Genomic DNA, 27,651 nt, shown 5'->3' with positions numbered 1-27,651 from the left:
GGCTCGGGGAGCATGCGGGGCGCGGGCAGGGCGGCACCGCCGGGACACTGCACCCCGCTCACGGCGGGCACGGAATGCATCCTCACACCGGCCCCGGCATCGCCCCTCCCTGGCACTGCCAATTTATCCTAACTTTAAAGAACAAGAGGAGGTGGAGTTAGGAAAGAGAAAGTACCACTTGACTCACGTCCACCAGCCAATAGGACTCTTTTAACAGGATGGTGAGACACAGGAGGACACCAGTGAGAACACACAGTTCTTAATTTATTTCTTTGATAAAATTAAATATTTCGTGGCTGACAACAGAGCAAGTTGCATCATGTTTGTATTTCCTTTGATTCTGAATGTACGGTTTCCAAAACCAATCAAACAATAGTATATTGAAAATATTCCTTAGGCTTCACTCCTCAGGGAAGCCCATGACATTTATATTATTAAAGACAACATTAGAAAAAACATATGCCCATAACAACGTTTGAAAATGTATTCGCTACATCATTAGTCCCAACATCACATTTCTGTTGCTCTTCAAAATTCCAGGTCATCAGTTCCCCCCGCATCACCCTGTCTTGTCACACAAATTACAAGACACTTCAATTTTAAGTATCATGCAAGTCAGTAAAAGAGCTTCTTTCCAAGACATTAACACTGAAGATTTGTACCCCCCTCCCCAGACATAAGACCCTTAAACTCTTCTAGAAGTGGCAGTCTTCTCCCTCAGACACAGTGCAGCTGGCGAAGACAGATTAAAAAAAGCTACATAGAGAGAAAAGGGGAAAAAAGAGAAAAAAACAGAAGATTAGCAAAAAAGAGAAAGACATTCAAAAAGCAAGACAAAGAGATGCAACACGGAAACAGCCGACAGAAGAGAGATGGAACCTCCTTGTGGTACCTCAAGTAGTTCAGGGAAATCACACAAGTAAAAACCTTTTTTTTCTTTAAAGTCTTTTAAACCTTTTTTTCTTTAAAATCTTTCAAAACATTTCACATAACTTTAAATAACATTCCAATAAGGTCAGGAGGAACAGTGACTTGCAGTATGGTAAAAAAAGTCATATTCAATTGTCCTTTTAGCAGATAATCTAGAAATCATTAACAGATTAATATTGACTGGTTTTGGGAGCAGGGAAACATTCAAAAGTAGAGGAAGAAGAAAATACTCAAATCATTTTAACTTGCTAAAAAAATCCCAAACCACAGAGCAATCGAAGAGCGCTAAGGGAAATAAAATTGTAATTATGGTGAAACAGAATACCTGAGAAAACACATCAAGGGTTTGGACTGCCCTGACTGCTGGGTATGGAGGCCAGGCCATGGTTTGACCTGGGGCTGCTGCTGTGAGCAGGAGCCAGGCTGACCCTGTGCTGAAACTGCTCCTGAGCCTGTGGCATCACCCAGAGCACTGCTCAGGTAAAACCTCAGCAGCTGCTGGCACTAAACAGCATCACCTATCAGGGCTAGGCCTGACGTGTGCTCATCTTCTAAAACCCCAGGATCTGGAGGGGCTTTGTGCAGGCTGCCTGGCAGCACACATCTGATCTTTCAGCAGGGGCAGGATGTGTGCATTCACCACATAGAGAGCACTGAGCCTGCCCACAGCATGACTGAAGGATCGGGGCCACAACAAACAAGTCTGAAATGGAAAAGAGGATTTACATGCTAGTTTTCAGATAGCATGAATTAGCAAAAGAAAACAATAAAAGCAAATGAAAAAAGACAGATGATGTCATGAAAATGACACCAAATATAATGAAAAAAGAGTGTTTTATCTCTGAACTACGTGATAATTAAACTAAGATGGTGTTGTCATTTTAATGTCATCAATAAATATATTTAAACTGCATTGTTATTTCGCCAGCAAAAATAACTCACAGAACTTATTTCCATATCCCTTATTTAGCTTGGTGGAACGAGACCAGGAAAAAGGGGAATCCATTAATTGTAGGGGAAAAAAATTATGGCAGGATTTAAAGTTGTAGCATCCAGAATCATGTTATGACTAATTTTACATTGTTTAATAAAAGCAATAACCACCAATACACAGTAAAGACAGAATCCCAATGAGGACATAGGAGAGAGCAAGGATAACACCCTGGAAAGGTCACAGCTGAAATGCTGTCATGTTTTATTAGACCCTCCGATTTAACAAGTAAATGAAGGTCCATTCCAGGCCATTGTATTCAGGGGTAATTACTCAGTACAGAGCCATGGGTTACTGTAAAAGAAGGGCAAAGAAAACAAAAAAAAAAACAAAAGAAGTAAATGTTAACCAGAATTCACTGTCCGCTGAACACTTTATTTAAAACAAAACTCAGCCAGAAATACACAGAGAAGACACTTGCAGGCAGACCACTGCTGCACTTAGCCAGAGTGATCTCCTGGCCCAGTGAGTAAAACACCCTCCTTTATAGCACAAATCTTGCAGTAAAAACAAGGTTTTTGCTGAATAGAAAATACGAAAAGAAACCTGTCAACATCTGTACAGTTCTAAAGAGATGCCAGATTAAAAAAAAATAAAGGTTGTATTTTTTTTTGCATTAAAACCAGAAACTGTTAGAATCACTGAGAAGAAAGTCAATGAAACAGCATCGTCTTTCTTCAGAAACACTGATATGTACAGCAAGGTGACCAGCTTTCCCTGAGACTGGATCCAGGATGTGCATCCAGGCCAGCACACTGAGAGGGAGACCAGGCAAGAGATCCTTCATGACCCCTGCAGCATTCAGAGAACACTTAGTTGCAAACCATGGATCCAAATTTGAGATTTCCTCAAGCCTGGGAACTAGAGGTTTGGACTCAGGCCCATGCCCATGAGGATGTCAAGTGTTGCAAAAAGTCCTTGAAAGTTATTTGAGTCACACATGGCAGCACAGGGGGTAATGAGGGCTTAGGGACAGCAAATTAACATGGGAAGAGGGCAGCCAGTCTCTGGAGGCAGCACATCCTACCCCAGGGCAGCACCGGGCTGCACCCACAGCAGGAGCTAAATGCACCCCCCAAGCAGCTCTGACAGCATGGAGCGGGGGAAAAGCTGAGCAATGGGAGAGGGGACACTTGCCCAGGAGCAGTGGGTGTCCTGCTGCTGCCAAGGGGCAGAAGGAACGTGGCACGAGCCCCTCGGCCCAGCAGGGTCCCTCACAGGAACAATCCCAGCAGCCAAGAGCTCTGGTTTAACCCCGAGTGGTGAGCGCAGGAGGGGAACAATGGGTAAGGTGAGCAGACAGGCACAATGGCACAGCCGAGGGTGGGGCATTCGCCTCTGGGGCCAAGGGAAAGTTCTACAGGAAACCCGAACTGAAAACGAAAGAAAAAGGCAGGTTAATGGTTTTATGGATTAATGACAAAAAACCAAAATAAAAATACAAGTTTTCCTAATGCGCACGCGCACACAAAAAAGAAAATGTTGCTAAGTGTTAATAAGGTTTAATCTGACTACAAAACATGCTTTATGAAGACAAACACACACACACACACACTCAGCAGTGGGATGAACCAAATTTATTTTCTGAAACAATCCTTTCATCATTTTGCATGCTAGAGAACTCATCAACTGTGACTTGTTTGTATCTTTGCAAAAAAGTGAAGCCTTGCAACACTTTATGGATCAATATGGAGAGTGTTTTTCTAAATCCTGGAAAAGTACCACATATACATATTTAATTTAGCAATGACAAATGCCCATTGAAAAAGGCACTGTCTGCATTTGTGTAGTGGGAACAAAGAACTTCATTTGATTCAAAGCCCAGCACACAACAGTGTACAGTTATGAGGACTGCCAAAAGCAATCCAAAAACCAACAAAAATCAGTAATGCTCACTCTAACTGCACTTTAACTGTGCCTTCGTACTTAGCACCAGAATGAACACTGTTATTCTTTGAGCTTATTTTTCCACATTCAGAGCCTGATAGGCAGAGAATTGTTCTTTTCATTGTTCTACAGTTACCATTGGCAGCAGAGACATTCATTCAACTGGACAGCTCAAGACGACTGCAAGCACCAGTTCGAGTCAGTGCAAGACCCTTCTGCAGCTCTTCTGTTAAGTGGAAGGTCCCATTTAAATTACATTCAAATGCCTCTCACTGGCAGCATAATATTTACTTGCTTTTCCATTTCCCTTGGTGGAGTTAAGAGGGAAGGAATCCTGGAATCAGCTTCTACCAGTTCAAGGGTAGACCATAATTTAGTTTGGACTATCCAGGAGAAAATGTAAGTCTCAGCTTTGTCTGCAGGGAAGGGTGGGCTCAAGGGTGAGTTTTTTTAGGCTGTTTTATACTTTATTTCCAACAGGGTCCCTTCTCTCGGGGGCCTGTGCACCTCAGCCTGGGTCACTGTCACAGTCGCCTTGGATAATGAGTATTGCTGCTCTGTAAAGAAGCAAGACATTCCTGTGTGAGGTTTCCTCTTCCTCTCACCAAAGAATCATCAGCAAATTAAAAATGCTCAATTAAACCCACTCAACCTAGCTGTAAGTAGACCACTGCCATTAACAGTTTAACTAATAACCCTAATGAGGATGATAGAAACTAGTCTTGCATCTACTTTCACCTTCACTGTAACCACAAGTTAACATTACAGCTTGGAGGAGTGGGAGGAAGGAGAAAGGAACGGGAGAGACATTTTCATGGCTAGCTGGGCTATTTCATCAGCACCACATCTCCATAGCAATTGTTGCCATAGTATCAATGCGGCCTGTGTGATTAAAGAATATAATTTATTTTTAAGAGAGATAGAAAAAAGAGAACAGAGCCCATGAAGTGTGGGGAAGATTTAAAATGAAGAGGACATGATCCTTATTTTTTCTATGTTCCATATCCTGAGTCTCTGAATTTAACTTTGCAGAGTCTTTAAAGATAATTACATACTTTTTCTACAACTGCACATCTAGAGTGACTGGTAGAGCACATATAGTGGGGCTGAAAGCAGAGGAGACAGAGATAATACTTATAAGCTTCAGGACTTGCACGCAGTCTGCTTTTTTAGGAAAGGTAACTGATCCCACTGTGAGGGTCTATTAGTTAATGACGCTTACCAGGACAATGTGCTTCATGCACCATGCAGCCAAACAGCAGCTAACTGTAAAACAGCACACATGTAAGACCTAATAATGATGATAATGATGTAACAACAACAACAACAACAAAATCAACTGAGTCATGATTAGTGCAAATTACACAGCTTGGGTTTAAACAAGTCACCTGTGAAAGAAAAAGGCTATTGTACTGCCAGCCAGCGGTAAAAAAGCTACAATTAAGCTTCAGCTTGCAAAATTCATGGATTGTTAAGAAAAAAAATAAAAATCTAAATACTGAGATCCATTATTAAGGACAATTGGAGAAGTTGCAGAGCTAAGAAAGCAGCACCACTTCTAGCACAGCAATTTTCCTGGAGGCAAAAGAGGCTTCCTATTATCTTCCCAAGCCTTACTGAAGCACTGACCTATCTCTGTCATGGAGTTTTCTGTGCCCTTAACTGACAAGGACAGTACCAAAGCTTTTCCATATCAACATGCTTGGTGTCAAGGAGATGTTCTGAGATAAGAACCACTTCAAGAACCAAGAGTTTGACTTGGGCCACAACAACTAATTGCTGATACTAATTGGGCTGTTGCCTCCCTTTTCTGCATTCCTGCCCTGACTGATCTCAAGGCTGAAGTCTGCAGTTGAGTGAGCAGATGTCTAAGGGCTTTAAATGTGAAAGAACTCAGCTGGGTATTCCTCACACAGTCTAGGCTGGAGAGAGAAGCCTGTCCCCAGTCTGTCTCAGACTCCTCAGTCTGAGAAGATATTAAAACCCCCTGAAGGTGATTCAAATGAACAAATCAAAATAGGCAGTGGAAAAAGGAATGGGCGAGTGAGAAAAGGGCAGCACTAATTGCTCATCATAAAAGTGTTCATGTTGAAGCAGCTTCAGCTCTAAACTAAAAGACTAAACCAGGATTTCATTCTTGTAATTAGGTCTTTCCTCTTCTGTCTCATTTGATCCCAAGTTTATCAGCCACAGGCTTTTTCCCTGACAAACAGTGCTGTCAGCACTTTGGGTATACCCCATACTGTCCAGTTTAACAGCACTTATTCATATATTTAAGACCGCATAGTGCAGGCAAGGATTGCCCCAGGGCTGTGCAGAGTGGGGATCATGGCAGTGGTACAAAACCAGACCCCTGTTTGTCTGCACACCACTCTCTGCACACCTGCACAGGTGGCACAGTGTTCCTTTAGGGAAATGTACCACAGTAGGGAGGGAACTGCTCAGTGCTGGAAGAACTGGGAGATCTGTTTCACTCTACAGCTGGTTGCTCTTGAGTAACTGCAGAGCTTCAGGAGCCTGGCACAGGCACTGCAGACAGCCCAGATCCCAGACCCTGATAAGGGGCTGGATTAGGTCACAGCAGTCCCTGGCATGGGGAACCCCTGCTACAGCCATGCAGTATCTTCCACTGCTTCTGTGGAGGGCAAAAAGATGATTTAGGATAGGAGAAGAGTACTCGTGCTAACAAGGTCCTATTACTTGTCCCCTCACTTCGCAGTCTTACATTCTGCAGATTCCAGAATTCAAGACTGTTAGTCTTCCTGAAAAATTTCCACTATCTTCTCAACCTAAACAAGTAAGAACCTGAGCGAGAACATGCTCCTCTCTGAGGGTAATGGGACATCCCTGCTACCCACACCCTAGCCTTGGCAACTAGTATGGTTCCACTTTTTTAGAAACACTGAGAGACCAAGGGAGGAGTAGGGAATCTTGGGGAATGAAAACAAGTTTATCCTCTCCCATGCTGTCAGAAAGCAAAGAGGGAGGTTAGCACTGCTCCCTGCTCTTCAGCAAATGTTACATGCTTCAAGATACTGCTCAGCCTTACTAGGGATTAAATCCGGCTGCAAACCTTCCCCTGATAAGGACTGGCAATGTTGGAGGGAGATATGACTACCCAGAAAAATGGTCAAGGAGAACAATTACCAAAAAGCAAATACCTCTGGGTTAGCAACTTACTTTTTCCTTTCCTTATCCCTTTTAAGAGTTTGCGATCCTCCAGCCTGCTGAGCCTGTGACTGAAGCAATTCAGCTGCTGTCTTCCTTTGTTTAAATGCATTTACTTCATCATCCAGAGACTTCTTCTTGTCCTCTAGCTTCTTCTTTTCATCCTGATGCAATTTCTTCAGGCGATCAAACTTTTCATGCAGCTAAAGGGAAAGGAGAGAGGTGAGGCAGGATGTGGTACTACCAGACATTCTGTTCACAAGAAAAGAGGAAGATGGAAGGATCCCCTGAGATCTGAACCTTTGAGTCTCCATTGGTCCCCATATCATTTCTAGCTCCTGAGCTGCCAGTGCCCAAAGGGCAGGGAACAGTCTCCTTCCACAATAACTCAGAGGCAGTGTTCTAGTAATGCATCATTGTGCAGATTAGGAACAGAGGACTGGGAGAGCATAAACGTAAAAAAACCCCTAATCCATCTCCAGGGGTCTCTGCCTTATTCTCCTTTCAAGCTCAGTAAATCAATGGATTTTTCACCATGTTAAGAAAGTTGTTTGGGTGTACTTTTTGTAAAATAAATTCATCTCAAGGACTGCTTCTCTCCTTGACTTTTACCACACTGCACCTCCCCATCAGAATCAAGACTCGGCTCATTTCCTGGTGCAGTAAGCTGTACAGAACAAGCACTGTTATTCAGTTTTGTCCTACAGACAGAACACCTTAACATCCCATCCAAGTGAAACCTTAGACTTCTTGGTAAGAAAGCCCTAAACCACACTCTGCAGAAAGTGCTTTGGTAACAACTACCTACTTGGGAGTGAATTTATCAGCAATGAAGACACAAGTACTGCAGTCTTTACCTCTTTTTCAGCCTCCTTCAATTCTGCTTCTTTTTCCTTGACCCTCTGGACAAACATCTGTCTCATTGCCTCTTCCTTTTTCTGCAGCTCTCCCAGAAACTCATTTCTTTTGGCTTCATAAGTTTCTTGTAAGCTGAAAAGGAAGGGAAGTCCAGTGATAAGACCTAGGACAAACTGTATTCCCTGACCCTCTGAAATCAGGCCCTCATCATGACTATTGCTTTGCACATAACACATTTGCTACTCAGACACCCCCATGTGCCCACGGTCTTCTTTATCCCCCCATGTGCCCAAGGTCTTCTTTATCCCATGATTTTTGGCACTTCTCTGTATGTTGAATGTTGGACAATTCAAAGAGACCAGCTGGCAACAAACACTGGTTCAGAGCAACACTGCTGTTGATGCCTTAAGATTTCAGCTTTTATATTTTTCAAAGCCTGTAGTGCATTAGTGCATAATTTTAAACTCCATATAAAATGTTAGTTAACTGTCTTCACATTTTGGTCAGACAAAACAATCCCTCTGGGCGTGAGATCCAAGGACACCCTATAGCCTCAGGCCCAGAAAAGTATAAATAAAAGTGAACTGGGGGGGACCAAACTGGGGGTAAACGACTTCATTACCTGAAGTCATAATGAGAGGATTAACACCCGATATGTAAATAGATCAAACTTGTATCTGTCTGAAAAGCTCGTGACCATCGTCCATTTTGGGTGTAGCCTCTTTGGGAGGCTTTGTCTGTCCTTAATGTACCTGAAGGCCCTTCATTAAATATACCCGGTTTTATCCTTTTAACTTTGTCTGGCCTCTGTTTCTAGGTAAGCCCAAAATAGGCATCACTGTCTCTCTGCAGCACAGACATTTCTATTCCCATACTTGCAGATTCACAGTCAGTCCTGCACATCCTCTCTGTATTTTCACCTTCTCCCAGTCAGACCTTTGCTGAAGTCTGGATTTATCTGACCTGGCAGTTTTTCTTGCTGCATTGGTTTTTTCCGTGCACCTCCAAGGACACACACACACACACAAGCACACAGCGCATCCAACAATGCCCCCTTCAACCTCTCTTGTCTCCTCCAGGCATCTCACCTGAAGGGTTTGCTGTCCGGATCAGTGTCCTTGAAACCCATCTCTTCCAGTTTACATCGCCTGTAGAGCTCATAGTGGCGTGTGTGGGTCTGCTCACGAAGGTCTTCCATGTTCACACGGATCAGCATCTCCCGCAGCTTCACAAAGTCGCAGTGAGCTTCATTCTCCACTGTAGGAAGACATGGTAAAGAGGAAAAATGGGGACAGAAACTAAGACCTCTTCCCACATTCCCCAGCTGTCTACTCCTCCAACAGATTTAACCCCAGCCCTTCCAAGCAGAGAAAACTGGTGCTATAGGCCTGACACAAGGATTTAACAAAGGATAATTCAAGTCCAGCAGGCCCTTGCTCCTTTTATGGAAGCCCACTGCCTCCTTGCACAAGTGTCACCATTCATGCCAAGAAAATCCCAGGGCTCAACTTACCCTGCACTGTGCCCCAAGGGTACTGACGAGCTTTCATCATTTTGTTTCCTATTTTCATCTCCTCCGTACTCCCAATCACTGCAAATGGCAAGTGGGCCTGGAACACATTTAATGATATCCACGTTAGTCCCTCTCCGACTTGGCTGACCCACCAGCACATAGATGAGCACAGCCACTGAGCAAGACAGTCATTACGCACACGCTAAACTCAGGGAGTCTAGTCACTGGCCACTAGTCCGAGACAAGGGGTAGCAGGGTAGGTCCTCTTTTTGGAAACCTTGTTAGGGCTACCACTCTATATCTTCTACCTGGCTGATCCTCCCAGCCACAGAGTCTCAGGTGAGATGAGCCAGTGCAAGACTGGCATCAGAGTGACAGCTGGAACACAGTGCTGCGGCTTGGGCTGCGGTGCTGTCCCAGGGCTTGCCGTGCCTGAGGAGAACATCTGCACAAGCACAGAAGCAGTAAGAGGTCTTGGAGCCTTCTTGATTTTATCCCCCCACCACTTTAGCTCATGCTGGAGCACAAGATACCTTGCTCCATCAGATCGTGTTGAAACAGCAGCAGGATGGAAGTCCATCCTTCACCCCCAGAGTAACAGCTCCTTCCTCCCTGCTTGCCTCTGCCCAGGTGAGGAAGGGCTGAACATGTCCCCAGCCACAGTGTCCAGTGTGACCCAAGGTCATACTCTTCAAGCTGAGATATGCACTTCATATTACACAAACGCTGTGTAATTTGCTTTTCAGAAACTCAGAAATCAGAAATAGTCACTTCTCATTAAAGATGATCTCTCTGCAGAAGGCAAAAAGAGATTTGCCCAGTGAAAGCTCAGCAAAATTGGAACTGAAACCCTCCAAACACCTATCTAGGCTCTGAAGAGCTCACCTTATAGTCTTCTCATTTCCAAAACTCAGGCAGACAAGCAAACCCCCCAGACATTGCCATCGTACTTTGCTGCCTTTTTCTGTAAGTGAGATTTCTCCCTTCCTCTCTGGCTCCTCAGAACTAAACTGCATTCTGCCAAGCTGCAAGGAACTCAAGTGCAAAGTTTCAGCACTTCGAGTTCCCAGCTCCTTGCACCAACCCTTTCTGCTGAGTTTTGTGAAGTGACATTTGTTAGGCAAAGCTTTTAAAGTGTACCTAATTCTGGATAAAGGAAAGGGCCTCAGGAAGCCAACTACATGGAAGACCAGTGAACCTAGATTGCTCTCAAGAGCAGGTAGTGAATTGCACAGTTTATCTAAAAACTTGGACAAGGTCATGACAGCTGGTACAAGCAAAAGATTTCAGAGATGATGTTTTTGCTTTCAGAGTGTGGCTTATACAGTCAAACAAAGCAGAACTGCCAGCAAGCATTCACAGAGATGGGCTCTTTCCCCTGTATTCCTTGGCCCCCTGCTCTCACATAGGATACACACAGAGTAAGAGTAATATTTGTCTTATGTTTCTAATAATATCAGTATTTGGACACAAGTTTTCCAGACCTGCAAAATTGCCTTGGTCAAATTCTGGCCTGCTTTGTCCCCATAAACCTGGTAATTCTGACTGTAATAGAGGATTAGAGTTGACTTTTCTGTGCAACAACTGACACAACCCAGAACATCTGCAACCCAAGGCAGCAATTCCCTCCCAGGAGAAAAGTAAATGGCTGAAAGACAAGCAGAGGTTCACTTCCACCCTCAGAAGGGCTAACACTGAACTGCCCTGACCAGGAAACCATCACTGACAGCTCCTACGTAAGGACAAACTTCCTGTTTCTTTCAGGCCTCTCCAGAACACTCTACAATTATTAATACTAAATCAAGAGGTGGCACAAATGGACATCAGCTGGACCTCTACTACATCCACGGCAGTAATGCAATCAACTTCCCCTACTTGATTTCCTGTGAAAAGCCTTCTGGAAAATGGGACCATGGTCAGGATGTGCTGCCCAAAGGGCCAAGGGACAGCTTGCTTCATCCTCAAGGAGCCACAGACAGGCACCCACAATGCTGGGAAGGCCAAAGCCAGAATGGCACCTGCAGGCACTTGGAGGCAGGTCTGGTCTGAGTTGTGTATTGTTTTTCACACCTTGCTGGTTAAGCTGTGTAATTCCTTGCCACAGGATCCTGGAAGTTTACTTGTGGGAGGCCATTAGGTGATGCATAGGACAGGAGTAATGACAAACCCTTGAGCTGAAAAGGGTTTAAACTCTGATTTCTTATACGCCCCTCAACAGATACATGCAAGGACAAGGAGGGTATTAAAAGTCTGTTTTCTGACTAGAAAAGCCCACCAGACAGGCAGTAGCCTACCAAAAATCTCTCCTAGCCTAGGATAACACTACAAGGATGAAATTCCTGTGAAATCCTCTGTTTTTAAGACACAAAATAAATGGGAAAGTAGATTTAAGAAACATCTCAGTATGGGCCACCAATCCCTACACTGACAGTGCTTTTCTGGGAGAGGAAAAATAACTTAGTCACTTACATTCATTGTCCCATTTATCTCTGCCACTGATTCATCGTCTGTCGGGAACTGGTAGATCTGCACTCCATTACTGACCAGTTCACTTGTGATTTTAATTTTGAACTTGGTCAGCTCACTCTTGGAAATGGCATCAGATTTGGCAATGATGGGAATGATGTTCACCTAATAAAAAACAGAGGTATGAAGTAATCAACTTTGCCCATGGGAGTTTCTCTAAGTCTGCAATACAACCTTCAAAAACTTGTAAGTGCTCAATAAATCTACAGAATCATCTGCCAACTCAGTCGTTTAGACCAGAAGGGCTATTCAAGGTGAGGAGATCCTCTGGAAAAGCAGCAGCCTTTCCACTATGCAAACAGTAAATCTGCCCAGTAATAGCTACTTGTGCCAACCTTGCTGTCGAGCTTCTTCATCGTTACCAAGTCCAGGGATTTCAGGGAATGGCCTGTTGGAGCAATGAAGTACAAGCAAGCGTGGATCCGGGTGTCATGGTAGTTGTGCAAGACCCTTTTTATCTTCAGTTCTTCCTGCAAGTAGGCTTCAAACTGAGCATCAATGAACTCAACGATGGGCTTATAGCTTTGGTGAAAGGGAAAAAAAGAAGCTTTACATCTCACAGTCAGAGAGCAAAACAAATAGGACAATGCCCCTTGGCTTGCTTTTAAGAAACAAGCTGTTGATAGAATTCACTTTCCATTTTCCACTTCCTGAGACCAATTCTCACTACCTCCCTTGCTCCCCACCTATAAGAAATTTTAAAGTTGCACTGCTGACAAGGTCCTACATCAGACTCTAGCAGCCTGTTTGTCAAAACACAGTACTGGGATTCAGCAGAGGTCAGCAGATAAACCATCCTCTCCAGGGAAAGCAGACTCTCATATTTTGAAATGCAAGGGTAAGAGACTTTCTAAAGCAAGGCTAATGTAGACTCATTTGCAGCAGTGTGTAACCCTTGCTTGCACTCAGGGAGTGAATGGCTTGCTGCTCTTACAGCCCTGAGTACTGCTGGTGGAAGACACAGCTTCATTCAGTACTACCTTTGCGCAGTGCACTGAGGTAGGAAATTCCTGCAACTCCCTTGCAAGGCCTTCTGGAATACAGATCCTGGCAGACTCATAATGTAAAGGACACTCGTGCATTTTAAATAAACTTTAAAAAAATATCTAAGAGACCCACAAAAAAGCAAATTTCATCAGCAACGTCTCTGCAGAGATGCACCTTGGAGACTGTCTGGTGTAACTGCACATCCCTTAATCAACACACTCCAGCCACTCTGGGATGTGAGATGCCAGAGACATTCCCCCCAGGGTATCTCACTGCACCTTTTTGTGCTTCCTTTGGCCTTTTCCATGGAAGAGCCCTGCCAAAAGTGGATATTAAGCCAAGCAGACACTAAACCACACTAGTGGTTTGGTCAGCAGCTTGAGGTCAGCACAAACCAAAACAAGCCCAGATGCCCTGGAGCATTTCAGTCTCCCCACCAGATAAATCTGGGCAGAAGGTTGCCAGCAGGGCAGAAATTGCTCTGACAGCATGAGAAAAGCTGCTTTATTGCTGAAGCAGTGCTGACACTCCAGAGCCTCTGTCCTCTCTCCTACCTGTCCCATCCCAAAGAAGTGACAAGGACAACTCCTAAGAAGCAAGCAGGAAAACTGGAGTGCAGTCAGGCCCAACTAGGGCACAGGGAGAACGAAAAGCCAGGTCACAATATAGCCCCTTTTCCCCACACTCACCTGTCCTCTTTGTTGATCTGATCCCCAAAGCCCACTGTGCTTACAATAGTCAGCTTGAGGTTGACATTACTCTCCTGCAGGTCATAGGTACTGGATTTCAGCAGGACTCCAGGCTGTGAGTGAGATGCTGGGTCACCTTCAAACTTGGTGTTGAAAAGGGTGTCCATGAGGGTGGACTTACCAAGGCCAGTTTCCCCTATTGGAGAAAAAGAGATTTGAAACATTCTGTTGAATATTAATATGGGTTGGCCTTTCAGCTTCCAAACATTAACAGGGGTGAAATTGTAGCAGATGAAAGCAGATCTCATGCTCCCAAGGGAGCGTCTGGTAAACAGAAAGCCATGAACAATGGGAGGTCTGTATTCTGGGCAAATTACATTTCACAGTCTAATGGCCATTAATGTCCTTAGAAAATAGAGATGAAAAGAAAGAGGTGAAAAGGCAAAGGGGAAAGCATCGTTCAAATCCTGCTTAAACCCACAACTACACTACAGAAGATGCTGTTTTCATTTAAAAGTGGGAGAGGAAATGGGGCTCACTGCCATTTCCAAAAAAAGCTGCTCCAGGATCAATGTCACTAACAAGAAGCCACAGAAATAGCTTCCTTCCATGCAGAAACCCTGAGAGCTGGTTCAAGTCCCACAGCAAGTTGTGCAGTTGGTTTCTCATAACGAGTTGGACAAACAGCCTTCTACACTGGGAGGGGGCATTTTCTGTAATTCTGGTTTCATACCTTAGGGCCTACACAAGCTGTGCAATATTGCAAAATCTGCTTCCAAAAGTTCTGCTAGTACTGTCAGTATTCTGCTAGTATTCTATCAGTATTGAACTGCTATTTGGCTTTCATTTATCGATGGGCAACTACTTCCTTGTCTGGAAGGAAGAGACAAATCCCAGAGACCAGTCTTGAATTTGTTTTAGATACATCCCAGAAAGAATAAAACAAATCCCTCTGTGCACACATTCCGCAGGGCAGCCTGCCTTACCAGGCTCTGACAACAGAGCCAGCTCTCCAAGCTCAAAGATCTGACTTCCTACACAGTCTGGTCTGTTGCCTTGTGAGGGCTGATGTGTTTTAGAGAAACAGCAGCTTCTGAGCTGCCCAGATGGCTTTTGGAGAAACTTCAGAGCAGCCGAACCCCACCCTCTGTAAAGGTTGCTCCTCCAGCCTGCTGTGAGACCACAGGGAGACTGTGTCTGGCTGCAAGAGCATTCCCCTCCTTCCCCCAGCCCTCAGCTCCCAACCAAAACAACTTCACCATTTTCCCACTTTGCTCAGAATAAAAGAGCTTCTTATTTCTTGTAGGTTTAGAGCTCTGTAGCAGATCCAAACTTGCATGAAATGCCCAATTCAAGAAGTGGGAAACTCCTCCCCACCCTCCCCCAACAAAATGTCCAAATCTCTAAGCCTCACCCCTGCAAGCAGACAAATTCCTATTCTGGCCTCAGAAGGGATTTTCCTTACTCAGGGCTGAAGTACATGGCAGAGCAAGTCAAACACAGAATCATAAAACCATAGAATGGTTTGGGTTAGAAGGAATATTGTGTGGTCCCAAATCCCCTGCTCTGGGAACTGAACTGTCCCTGATTGACAGGATGACATATCCAGTGTCTTTCCAGAGGCAGAAAGATCCATTAACATTTCAAAGTCAATGTACACCTTGAGCTGCATAACTGCCTGGGAGCCAGATGAGAGCTTGTGCTCCATCACCAACCAACACCAGCTGCAGCTAGAACAATCACCAGTGCAGTTGCTCTTTGCATCAATCTGGTTTCCAATCTGAAGAGGAGAAGAAGGAGTCAGCACCAGGAGCTGACATGGCTGCAGTCCCTTGTGCTGCATCAATGCATCGGCTGTACCTACAACAGCACTGGCAACACCAAGGGAGGGGGACCCAGCAAAGCACAAGGTTACCTCTGTCACTGGAAGAATAAGCTGGTCCAACAAGCCCTTCATTGACTTGGAATCTCATTGTCTGGACTTATCAGGGACCATTTGCCCCCAAAAAGGAGCAGGTGCACAAATCAGACCAGAGCATTGCCATGGTTTGGACAGGGATTTTTAGAGTTAACAGCCTGTATGGCCTCCCAGGCTGTTCTCAGGGATTCCAGGAAAACAGCAGTGTAAAAAAAGACAAAAATCTAAACAGCCTGAGAAGGCTGCAGCATTTCCAAAGCCCCTGCCAAGAGATGGGTGGGACAGAGCAGTGAGCTGGCTGCTTGCCTGTGAATGCCAGGAACGCTGACGGGACATCTCAGGAGAGGGGAGCCCCTCAGCCCTGCAGTGCAGGAGCATCACCCACACACAGTCCTGCAAAGCCTCCTCCTGTGCCACTGCCCCACAGCCTGGCAGGCCCCTGGAGCAGCTCCAAGGCTACAGGACAGGGTGACAGGGGATCAGCAGCAGTGACCAGGGCAGGGAGCTGCCCTCTGCAGTGGATACACAAGTCATCTATTAACCACACTGACTTCTGGGCAGACTGCACCCTTTAAGTCACCTCTCATTTCTGCCTCCCTCCTTCTTTTGGGTGAAAGACGCTCATGTGAGGCCAAGACTATTGTTTGAGCACATCCTGAACCTGTTAATCATTGCCTACTTTAAATCCATCTAAAGTGTTTTTTCCAGCAGGAGTGACTTTAACTGTCAGAGGGGCTAGGAGAAGTGTTTAAGAGATGCAGAACATGCTTTTACACTCCACCTCGTGCCAGCTACACAGGGTCAGCAAAGGCAACTTTGAACTCAAACACTGAGTTTTTCCTTTTGGAAGGGGAATATCAGAACTGTGGCATTTTTCCACAGGTGGGAGTTGCCCATCCAAACACCTTCACGATTAAAACATCCAGGCACTAACATGGCATCTCATATGAAGTCTGCACTCCCAAATTTACATTGAGCCAGCAGATACCCCTGTCCCTGCACTGTGTAACCCCACTGACTTGACACAGAATTAAAGCCTGCCAGGGAAGACAGAGAAGAGGGGAAAGACTGTTTCAGCTGAAAGAATGTTAACACTGACAGAGTGACATGAAATTGTAAAATACTGAAGACACTAATAAAGTGTTCTGCTGTGTTAAATATGAGCAGAGGAGTCAGTGTTATTTTGAAGGCCAAAACGACAGAAGGAAGAATTTCTGAATCTTCAGGGAGTTTCTGCCTCACACAGAGGCAACTTTTTACTGGCTGGAAGATGTGAATGGTGGCAACTACTTCTTGTAAGGACAGGAGTCCAGATGGAACAGACAGTCTGATAAAAAGGACAAGTGGTCTGTGCTTGTTCCATCCAGTGGCACTGGAATCTTCCCCAAAAACCAGGAATTATGAACAGGGATTTTAAAAAGCAGAATTACTTTGAAAAAAACAGCATCCCTGACAAGGGGATTATTTCCTGATGTCAGGCTTTATGGACACATGTGATTTGATCTCCAAAACCGTACTTAGGGATTATGCAACTCGACAGTGGTCTGCTGTCCGGAAACAGGGCTGACAAAGCTCTGTGGGGAGGGCAGAGAGAGTGACCTTTATTGGTAGAGTTCTGCACCAGGAAGATGTGACAGCAGTGGAAAACCTGAGTGTTGTACCTTTCATCATGGGATGGAGTTTTGCTGTTAAATCTGACAGTTTTCAAGGACATTAAAAAATCGGGTTTTTTTTTTACACCACAGGTTCTGGACACGCAGGAGCCCTACATCAGTGCTGAGAAAACACTATCCACTCTTAATGCCCAACAGGCCAGCTGTGCTGGGCTCCCCACACATCCTCTCGTTCTCCTGAGACATATTCCCTGCTCCAGCTGCACGTGCACATGGTATCTTCTCTGCTCTATGGAAGCACTTCATCAAGTCTCACATTGATGGAACAGTGGTGGAGCCACTTGCAAAACTACAGCTGGGACAAGCTCCTAACTTCCCAAACCAGGACAGGCATCTTTGTGCTGAATGAACTTTCATGGCTTCTCTTCACAAAACTTTTAGCATTCTAAGCACCTGCAGCAATGAGCTGAATTATACACCACAAAGCTGTACCTCCTCTTTTTGTGCCTGGAAATTTAATTTGCTTCTCCCTAGCATGTGCTAAGTGAAACAAGCAACTGCTCACTGCCCTTCTTTCCCACAACTCTCAGGATTTAAGAGGCCCCGATCATATCATCATCAATCAACTCTGTGGGAGGACAGAGGAGGCCTTGGAGTATTCCCCAGTTCAAAGGCAGGGAGCAGCTTTCACAAGAGCTTCCTTTCATGAGAGAGCAGCACCTGTCCTCCACAAGATTTACAACTATGGCTCCAGATAACAAATAATTCAATTTTAAAGAAAATGTATATGCATGCACAGCCTTTTCATGTGTAGAAATGGGAGCTAATCCAATGTAGCAGGTTTGCTGAGACAAGCCCTGAGGCAACTCAGACTGATAAGGCCATATCTCAAGGAGAGAGCGAAAAATAGTTTGTTTCATCTGACAGGCACGCAGAGGCACCACACAATTCCCCACTGCCAGGCAAAGCCTGGGCTGCAGGGGCAAGGAGGGCAACAAGGACTCACAAAATACACTGAAACACCACCTCAGAGGAGCACCCAGCTCCTGGCATCCACCCCAGGACATCAGCAGCACAGGGCAGGAGAAGGCTGAGGAGACAGATAGATGGCATTTTGATTAGAGAAACTCTTCTCTCCTCTGCTGGTTGCACCAGTGACCACAGAAACAACCACTGGGCAACTTCCAGGCTGTACAGCTCATCACCCCAGAGAGCTGCCTGCTGGAATGCACCAGGAATCCTGTGCCCATCCCTCCCTCCCCCAAGGTGAGAGCTTCTGCACATCACAGGCTCACTCCTTTGGAATGAGACCTCGAACAGTCTTGGTACAGTCCCGGGAGAAAATGAAGTATTCCTGCCACAAAACAGCCTTTCTCACTGCACTGAATAGACCAGTTAGAACAAATTCCCTGCAAAACCTGGGAGAGAGGAAGGGGGGAAATCCTGCTTAAACTGAGAAACTATTTTAATGCAACTACAATCTACCCTGTCAAAAACTGAGAAAGTTTACATCAAAAACTAGCAGCCTGTTCCTCCTCTTTTTCCCCTATCTCACTGAGAAATACAGTCAGCACAGAAAGTCTCAGCCATTAAACACTTCTCCAGCTTTTGCACTGAACTAAGAGGCAACCAAAAATTTATCATGTAAGGTTTAGGAAGAAAATGGTTGTGCTGAGAAATAAAAGATCAGAGAAACCATCTGCAACACCTAGCATGTAATGAGAGGTTTTCTCATATATTCTGGCTTTGGCTCTAGTCTCACGGGGGAGACAGCTTTCAGCACGAGAAGAGCTAAAAACTGCTCCACTCTGGACATGCTGCTGAGAGTCATTTTTGAAGCTTTCCTTGGCTGCTCCAGCAAGAGCTGGAGGAATCACTGGCTCAGATCCAGGATGACACAGACTAGAATTATCACTGGATTTTTCATCCAACAGATGCCACACACAGCTGAAAAATGGGGGGCAATGAAGTGCCTTTCAGTTGTGTTTTGTAGCCTACCTATAGGATCCCCATCCAATCTTCATTTGCTTCCTTGTTCTTCCAATTTTTAATCCCAAACTCTGCTGTACAAGTGAAATCCAATTGAACAAATGACAGATGAACACTGGGAATTTTTGTTTTCTTTTTCCAGGATGTTTAAGCATGGGGACAAATATTTGCACATCTTTTTTTTATGAAGTTTATTATATTTTTCTACAAAGTTTCTTATTTCAAGATTGTGTTATTACTATTCATAAAAAACTGACATTAGTAATTAATGTACATTGATCTTGGTGAGTCCCTCCCCTCCACAAGTGATTAATGCATTCCATTTCTGCCCTGCAAAGAGGAAAGCACAGGCATTCAGCTCCCCACCACACATCAAAGTGAAGGTATAACTACAGGAGGCACCCACTCCTACACCTAGAACTTGTAAAAACAACATTGCAGCCCAGTAATTGGAAAAGGAAATGCCTTCAGACTTTCCTGTCGTGGGGACAGGAGTTTCCTTAGGTCATACCACATTCATGTACTGTGGAAATCACCTAGAGACTCAGCCTGACAGTGACATCCACTTGTCAGCAAAGTTTACCATCTCACAGGAATGGGGCTGTAAGGAAAATTGTCTTCTCAGCTCCATTTAACAGGGCTCAGTTCTCCTCTCCTTGCTCTACTACTCTCATTTCAGACTTAACCCTGTTCTGGCTAAACACCAGGTCCATACCATGAGCTGCCATGTCTCATGGTAGGGGACAAAAACCTCTGTGTGGGTGCAGAGCTGACCATCAGTAGAGTCCCCAGGAGATATCCACAGCCGCTCCTCTCCCCTCCGCCACACAGGCACTGCTGGGATCATCTGCAGACACAGCTTAGTCTGAGCAGCCATGGCCATGCAGTAACCTCCTGCTCCAAGAGGCAGGGAAACCCATCCTGGCATCAGCAAACCCATCAGACAATTACTAATTCTCTATTTTTAATTTCCTAATTCACCTTCCCAAAATCTGGTACCAAAGCCATAGAGGGTTTTACTTCCGTTACCTAAGAGAAGGGATTATTTGGGATCCTAACTCTGGGAAAGACCTGTGAGATGGGCTGCAGGGACAGACACCAAGTCCTGCTACAGTGCCAGGCACCAGCTGCGAGCCACACCACAGAGCAGCTTGGATAACTGTCAGAAGAGTTAAGCCTTGGCCAGACACTATCTCAATTCAAGTATGCACAGAAGGGAGGAGAAAAAAATAGCTTTTAGTGATTTAAGAGGAGCATGACTAGTATTTTGTTAAAATAATAATAATTATAATAATAATAATAATAATTCAATACTTAACCAAACAAGACCTTGTGACAAAGCACTCTGGCATGAGTACCTATTTTCTTTTAAAAATGTGAAATTCAAACATATGACAAAAAGAGAGATCATAATAACAGCCTGTGATTTTAGGCATTTTATTTCACTGCTCGGTAAAAAGCCATACTGCAGAACCTCAGTGGGGATTTCCCAGAGCACCAGTAATTCTTATTACTGAAAATGGAGCAGTTGGGGAAATTTAAATCAAAGCAACCTTGTTAGTGCTGTAAACTACAAGCTACATCCAGCTGCAGAAAATTTTTCAGCAAGAGAACTTCCCAAAATGGAAATACTCACCCACACACAGGATGTTGAAACAAAACCCATGATTAACTGACTTATTAACCAGCTGGTCAGGCAAGCTATCAAATCCTACGTGTCCAGAAAGCGGCACAGTACGACAGCCTTCACCCTGAAATACAATGAAATAGTTGTGTCATTTTCAAGCAAAATACGCTTCTCTGTATAAACCCTTAAGACCTCCCAAGTGGAATCAACTGCACAGTACAGGCAGAGATTTGAACAGATCTGTCAATCATGCCAGCATGCTTCACTCTTCTCTAAAACAATTCCAGAAGGCACAAATAGAACGTTTCATCTGCCAAGCATCTGAACGTAGCCCTGACAGAATAACACTAAAATGTGCAAAACATGTACACAAACACAGCTGCTGAAATGAAGAGGTGAAAAACACTTGCTTCTTCAAAAAATACGCAGAAACTCAAATCACACCTTATACTGAAAACAAAAAGAATCCTCTGTGCAAAACAACCTATTAATGACACCTCCTCCCACAAGCCTATTACAAATTCATTTTACATGAATTGGAACTCACATGTAATTCCCATTCACAGCTGCAATTATAGAAACTAGCTAGAAACAGTAAGGAGAACTGTACCTACAGGAAAACAAGGCAGAGAAAAAGTGTCCAGAACTGAGCTGCTCATAACCTCACAGGCCTGAAGGAGCCTGCCACGAGGGTTTGGGAGTGGAGGTACCCAAATCTCCTGCTAGGGGCAAGGGCTGCTCCTGCCCAGCCACCCAAAGGACTTCCTAAGAAGCTGCTCCTGCACCCTGCTCTCTCCTGTGCTCAACACCACTAATCTGGTCCCCCCAGCCAAGAGAAACATGTGGTGCTCCACGCCCAGAAGAGCCACGACCCTTGAGAGCGGGGTCAGAAATTTTCACCTGGCCAGTCTGTGCCAAGGCACCCTGGGTCCCAACCCTGCCCAGTAAAACATGACATGTGGAGGTTCAGCCACAGAAATGGCACCAGACAAACTGAAGAGTCAGTGCTGCACCCCTATATTGGTGTGTACTGGTAAGTTGTCCTCCTGCAGCCCCAAAAAGGTATTTCCCTCTCTGAAGCAAAGGCTTTTCTTAAAAATGCGTTTTAGTGTGAAAAACAGAAAATTCCCCTCTAGCTTTCCACCAGTTTGCAAAAAATACTACAGCAAAAAGGTAGTAGTTTATAGGGTGTGATTTTGAATTTATGCCTTCACAATCATGCTTTCACATCTCTTGAAAGCCTGTTTATAGGAACTGGTTTTGCCTCTTCTGCTAATCACACTGGTATTTTAGGCTGGGAAAACATCCCCAAGGAGTACATTTACTACAGCAGCCCATCTGTATAACTTCTTGTTTTGTTACTGTTTTGCTGTTGTGGATTTGGGTGGGTTTTTTTCAGATATGAGGCTTCAAACACACTTCAATCATTAACCATATTTACCAGTCTGTCATGTGTAAATATGTTTCCCCTTTACCAGATTTTGTGTATTAGTCTGGCTCTTCCTGACAAGATGTTCACCAAATATGGTGCTTCATTAATCCCTGAGCACCTTCCCTCCTAATGACATGTTCATAAGGAAGGCACTCAGGCTCCCCAGCAGTTTCTGGTTTTGCCTACTGACAATGCAGCTGTGAGGTCCAGTAATGCAGAAGAAAGGGAGGCTGTCAAACACACAGATTTTGTGACAACACACTCAAACTCTCTTAAACTGCATTCACCAAAACAAAACCCCAGCACTGGGGAATCTCATGGCAGTATTGGACCTGTGGCAACAGCCCCACAGTCTTGGTGAAGAACACAGGTGGGGGACAGAGCCTACAAAGGCACAAGACGCAACCACCAGCAGACGGCTCCTGGGGAAGGAGAAATGTCAAGTGTATTTTTAATACTCAGCCTTAAAACCACACCACTGGAACCTGCTTGAACACTACTCTCCCCAGGAAGTGTGGGCAGGAGTGTGGGCTCTCATTAAGAGCAAATCATCCCCTCATCCCTAAATATAAGTGTGATCCAGACAGAACAAAACAAATGGTAAAAGTTAAACCGTTCTCAACTATGAGAAGGCATTCACCATCACACAGGATTGAGCCTGCAAGTAATTTCCTGTAGGTTCTTTTTCTAGTCACCTGTGGTTTTACAAAGCAGTTAAACTACACTTCACATCTGGTACAGGCCAGGAAACAACTACCGAAAAATGTGATTTCCAGGCACAGCAGCTAAGCCTCCATGTTAAGTACGCAGCCGTAAGGTATATTGTGCTACTCTGCCTAAAAATCTAGAGCCTCCTTGGCCAAGGCATCAAGTGACTGGATGCAGTGGAAAAAAAAAATAACGTTTTAAGATCAGCCTGGTTTTGACACAAATCAGAAAGTTGACAGCAATTACCAAACTAGTGGAGAGAAAAGAAACATTTTCTGTCTGATCCACCAAGAACAGTGCAAGTCACCAGTCTTCAAGCACCAAGTGATATCTCTGTACCAGAGCACTGCTATATATAAACAGCACCACCATAAACAACACATGAACACACTGATTAGTCATCCTGGATGTATATTAAATGTAGGTTTGGATCCCCTTGTTCAACACTGAAGGAGAATATGTTAAGCTTATAAGCTTTTTGCTGAAAAGGTGTCCAAGACTCTTCCATCATTCATCCTCCAAACCAGATCAAATTTAAAACATACGAAGAGGTACCAACAAGGTAAGCAAAGTTTAACTACTGCATGTATGAAGGCTTTTCCCAGGAGCATCAGTGAGCGCTGGATGGCAGAGAGCCTTTGTACTCTCTATTTTAAGGTTACATCTTCTTGGAACGAAGACAAAGATGGAATCTCTGGAAAGCCAGTGTGAACACTGGCACCACACCAAGATACCAGATGCCTTTTTTTTCCCCATATACACAGAGTGACCCCCTGCCTAGACAGAATGGGCTGTTGTTGCTTGGGAGGAAGTGAAGCATGTTTGTCACAAACAAGTTCAAAGAACAAAAAGAGCAACATACTCTCTTGCTGTATTATCAGGCAGGGCTATTGCAGAGTGAAAGTAAGAAGTAGCCACCTGGAGAAGCTATTTTACTTCTTCCTTCCTTAGAAGGATTTATACAGCCTTTTGTAAGGGCTTCTCCATGCCACAGAAGCCATGCTACCTACTCTAACTCTTACAGAAAACTATTTGAATCATACGGAAAATACAAAGATGTCGTAACAAGTGACCCCAAGCCTGAAAGCACCATACATTAGCTATTAGTTTACATAAAGGAGGCAAGATTTAGTCTCCAGGTGTTTGAATCACTCCAGGGTCCTCAGGATGAAAAAACGATTAGAGGAAAATCTTGCTGAATACACACCCGTGCCCTGATCTACTTAGCAGGACAAGCAGGTACAGCACTGTCACCTCCTGATGTCCTCGGAGCCCTGAGAGGCCGGTGCTACTTTGTGGAGATAAAGCAGAGCACACGCAGTGGTGCTGCTCATTGCAAATGTCAACGCTGCCTATTCGGGACTGTGTCTGTGGCCAGGTCTAACGGAATGTTGAGAAAGGGTACCACGGCAAAGGCAAAGCCTCCACTTGCTGATATTCAGGCAGAGCACAGCAAAGAAAATAAAGAATGCTACAGCGCTGAACCCAAGGGGCTCAGTGTCCAAATGATGCCCACACAGCACAAAACTGCTCTCAGAGGCTGCAGTACAATACCTAATCTAGTTGAGTGTTTCTGTTCAGGACAGTGACAGCTGACACTTGGTACTTCTGACACAATTTCTCACCTCTCCCCAAATGAGAATCACTTCAAACCCTGAGGCCTTGGAGACTCCCTTAGAAAAATTTCCAAACAGCCACAACAAACACAGCAGCACCATCCTGTAACAAAAGTGAACCAAGCAACACTCACAGAGCTCCCCCACCACTGCCAGCTCTCACAGCAGCCACCCCCTGCCCCTCTGCTGCCTTTAGTGCTGAGACCTGGGGGCTGAACCCCCAAACCTGAGACAACGCTTGCACAAAAAGTCAAATGGCAAAGCAAGGCAGAACCTGAATTCAGGTTTCCACACCATAGTTTTTCACATCATCCTTAAGCTAGAACAACATCAGATCCCTTCTCATGACCTTTGCGTTCTGGCATTCACTTCCCCAGACTCATTTGGCTCTGATTAAACAGCAAATTAGAGCAACACTTGTACCAATTATTTCTCACTTGTACAAGTATGTAATTCTCCTATGTAATGAAAGAATTATCCAGCAGACACTATAAACATCCTCCATGAGACAAATGTAAATCAGGAATGTAAAGTCTAGATTAAGACTTTGTATTATTTTTTCTTGCTCAGCTGATAAAAGATCCTCAAGAATATAAAAGAAAAACACCACAAAAATGGGAGGGAAATAGTTTTGAATCGGGCCCCAGGGAAAGCAAGAAGTGTTTCACCAGGAGTCCTGACCATCAACCACCCTCTCCAGCCGCACTGCATCACCCAGCCATTCAAACTCACAAACAGTCAAGTGCTCCCGAAATCTCAAATTCTGACAGCTCTTAAGATTACACTTCTTTATGCCCCCAACAAAAGGCTGCAGAAATGCCATGCAGTTTGGATGCATTCCCAGGAGAAGTCTCCTCCAGCAGTTGAAAGATGCATATCACTATCAGCAGTTGCAGTAATTTTTCTGACCTCTACTACAGACTGAGAATTGGACAGTGTCTGGCAGGCCGGTCCTCTGCACCCATCCTCCCCGCTGGCAGAGGACAGGAGAAGGGGCTCAGCTTGGTGGTGACAAGGCCACCCTGCCCACCTGGGGAGAAGGGGGTTTCACCAACCATCCCTGCAGTAAGTGTGGGTTTGATCTACAGTTTTCTAGGACAACAGCAGGGTGGTAACCCCAGCTCCTCCACAAACCCAGCCCCAGCTCTTACACCTCAAACCCTTTACCACCAGGACATTACAGTTGACTGTTCCAGGAACCAGACATGACCAGATGCCCAAGACCTTGGCTGACAAGTTATCTGTTCATAAAAGGACATTTTCAATTTGCAGCACACTAATTTCAAGTCTGTCTCACAGCCAGCTTTCCTTTTTGCCTCCAAAGCGAAGCTGTGTGGTATAATAATTTCATTCCAGACCACAAGCAGATGTCTCAAACTCCTGTACATTATCTTAGGAAAGCTTAACGCTCAATTTCTTTAAAAGACAGGGGAGCAACTGAGTCACTTCACATATTTTGGCAGTCACATACAAGGCAAAGGGTATGTCCAGGAGGAAATAACATCACAAATTGGTAAGGAATGGCTACATCTACCCGTTCTGCAAGACTGGGTCCCTGCTAAAACATATCGCTTTGAAAATGAAATTGGAAAGCATTCACTTCAAGTATTACTTCTGTATTAACACACGGACATAAAACTTGGAAGCCCATCAAACCACAGACAAAACCTTTCCACATGCAAACACGTTACGGATGCCTCCTTAGCATTTCTCTGACAAACGCAGAGGTGGCTCAACTCCCTCTGCTCCTCTTCTGGATAATTCTCCGCAAACACACAGGGATCTTGTGCCGCGCCAGGCAGGCGGGAGAGCACGGCAGCGGCCGGCGGCACCCGGGGTCACTACCGGGGACCTTCGGGGACAATGCGCGGCACGGACACGGTGCCGGTGTTCGGCTCCCACAGCTCCTCCGCGGTGCCATACTGGAGACCTTCCTTTCCCGCATCACGCCCTACCGAACAGGGCTGATGGTTTCTTTGCGAGGACAGCAGCATCCCCGGAGAGACAGGGATGCCACTGCCGTGCCTCGGCCCGGCGAGGGGCCCCCAGACCTGGGTAAGGGATGCACGGCCGGGCCTCCCAGCGCTGCAGCCCGGCCGGCCCCGGGCAGCGCGGCGGCTCCGGCCGTGGCCGGGCCCGGGAGCACCGGCGGGGCAGGACCCCCGCCCGCCGCGGCACGGGCAGCCCAAGGTCGCCGGGCCGGGCTGCAGCGGGGGAGACCCCAACATCCAGGTAACCTCAGCTCCCCTCGGGTCGGCCCCCAAAGCCCGACCCTCCGGGAGCCCCCGCCGCTCCGAGCCGAGTCTCAGAACTCGCGGGAGGCCCCAGGCCGGTGTCCTCCTCGCAGCCCGCCTGGCGCCCCCCAGTCCGGCCCCGCCAGCCCAGCCATGCCCGGCTCTCCCCATCGCCGCCCCGGCGCCCCCCCGGCCCCGGCCCCCCGCCCCGGCGCTGCCCAGTCCCCGCGATGCGGCGGCCCCCGCGCCCGCCCGCACCTGCCGCGCCACCTCGGCCGCCGCCATCGCTGCCCGCCCGCCGCACGTTCCTCCCCGGCCTGCGGGCGGCTCCGGGCGCGCCCACCGCGGCACCGCGCGGGGGGGCCCCGCCGCGCCCCCGAGCCCGCCCTGCCCGCGCTCCCCGCCCCGCCCCGCCCCGCCGCCCCCCCGGCCCTGCTCGACCCCACCGGTCCCGCCGGTCCCGCCGCCGCCGCCTTCTGTGAGGTGCGGGGCCGCCGGTCCCTCCCCGCGGCACCCCTTGATGGTGCAGCCCAGGCTGCGGGCGGGGCGGGCAGAGGTTCGGGGCGGCGGCTGGAGGGGCCCGGGGAGCGTGGAGCTCTGGCCGGGGGTCCCGAGCCCCGGCCCATCGGTCCCGAGCCCCCGCCCAGCGGATCCGCAGCCCCGCGGGCTGCCCGGCTGCCTCCGCGGCCCCTCGGCCCGTGCTCGCTCTCAGCGCGGGGAAGGGTTGCCCACGCAGGGAGACCCGTCCCGATGTCCTGTGGCTCCTGGGCCGGGCCGGAGCCCTGCAGCCCCGAGGCTGGGCTCGCGTTCGCGGTTTGGGTCCGTTCAGGTTCCCCAGCCTCAGCAGATGAGTTGCTGTTTCAAGCGGGATGTTGCACTTGCCCTGTCCCGGGTCCGCTGGACGGGTCAGGCCCACCCGAGCACCCGACTGAGTGCGGCTGTGCCGATTTCCCTCCTTGTGGCAC

At 46.4% G+C, this 27,651-nt stretch overlaps 1 protein-coding gene across 9 annotated transcripts; it reads right to left on the bottom strand.

Moving 5' to 3' along the window:
* Positions 1-243: 243 nt before the first annotated feature.
* SEPTIN6 (septin 6) lies at positions 244-27,011 on the bottom strand. Of its 9 annotated transcripts, none has more exons than XM_066182020.1 (11): positions 26,945-27,010; positions 20,706-20,820; positions 13,550-13,745; positions 12,209-12,395; positions 11,817-11,978; positions 9,348-9,444; positions 8,923-9,091; positions 7,834-7,966; positions 6,989-7,179; positions 5,031-5,074; positions 244-756 (listed from the first exon to the last, which is right to left on the bottom strand). In XM_066182020.1, the coding sequence occupies exons 1-10, from the start codon at positions 26,969-26,971 to the stop codon at positions 5,071-5,073; spliced, it is 1,281 nt and encodes a 426-aa protein (XP_066038117.1). In that variant the 5' UTR covers positions 26,972-27,010; the 3' UTR covers positions 244-756; positions 5,031-5,070. The 9 variants fall into 9 exon arrangements, with proteins under 9 accessions (XP_066038117.1, XP_066038114.1, XP_066038118.1 ...); XM_066182021.1 differs by lacking the exon at positions 244-756 and adding an exon at positions 763-2,215; XM_066182018.1 differs by lacking the exon at positions 244-756 and adding an exon at positions 2,596-3,294.
* Positions 27,012-27,651: the final 640 nt, after the last annotated feature.

Source organism: Chamaea fasciata, unplaced genomic scaffold (assembly GCF_029207755.1).
Source record: "Chamaea fasciata isolate MVZ Bird 193981 ecotype frontalis unplaced genomic scaffold, bChaFas1.0.hap1 SCAF_4, whole genome shotgun sequence".
Lineage (NCBI taxonomy): Eukaryota > Metazoa > Chordata > Aves > Passeriformes > Sylviidae > Chamaea > Chamaea fasciata.
This window is presented reverse-complemented; position numbering and strand designations above follow the sequence as displayed.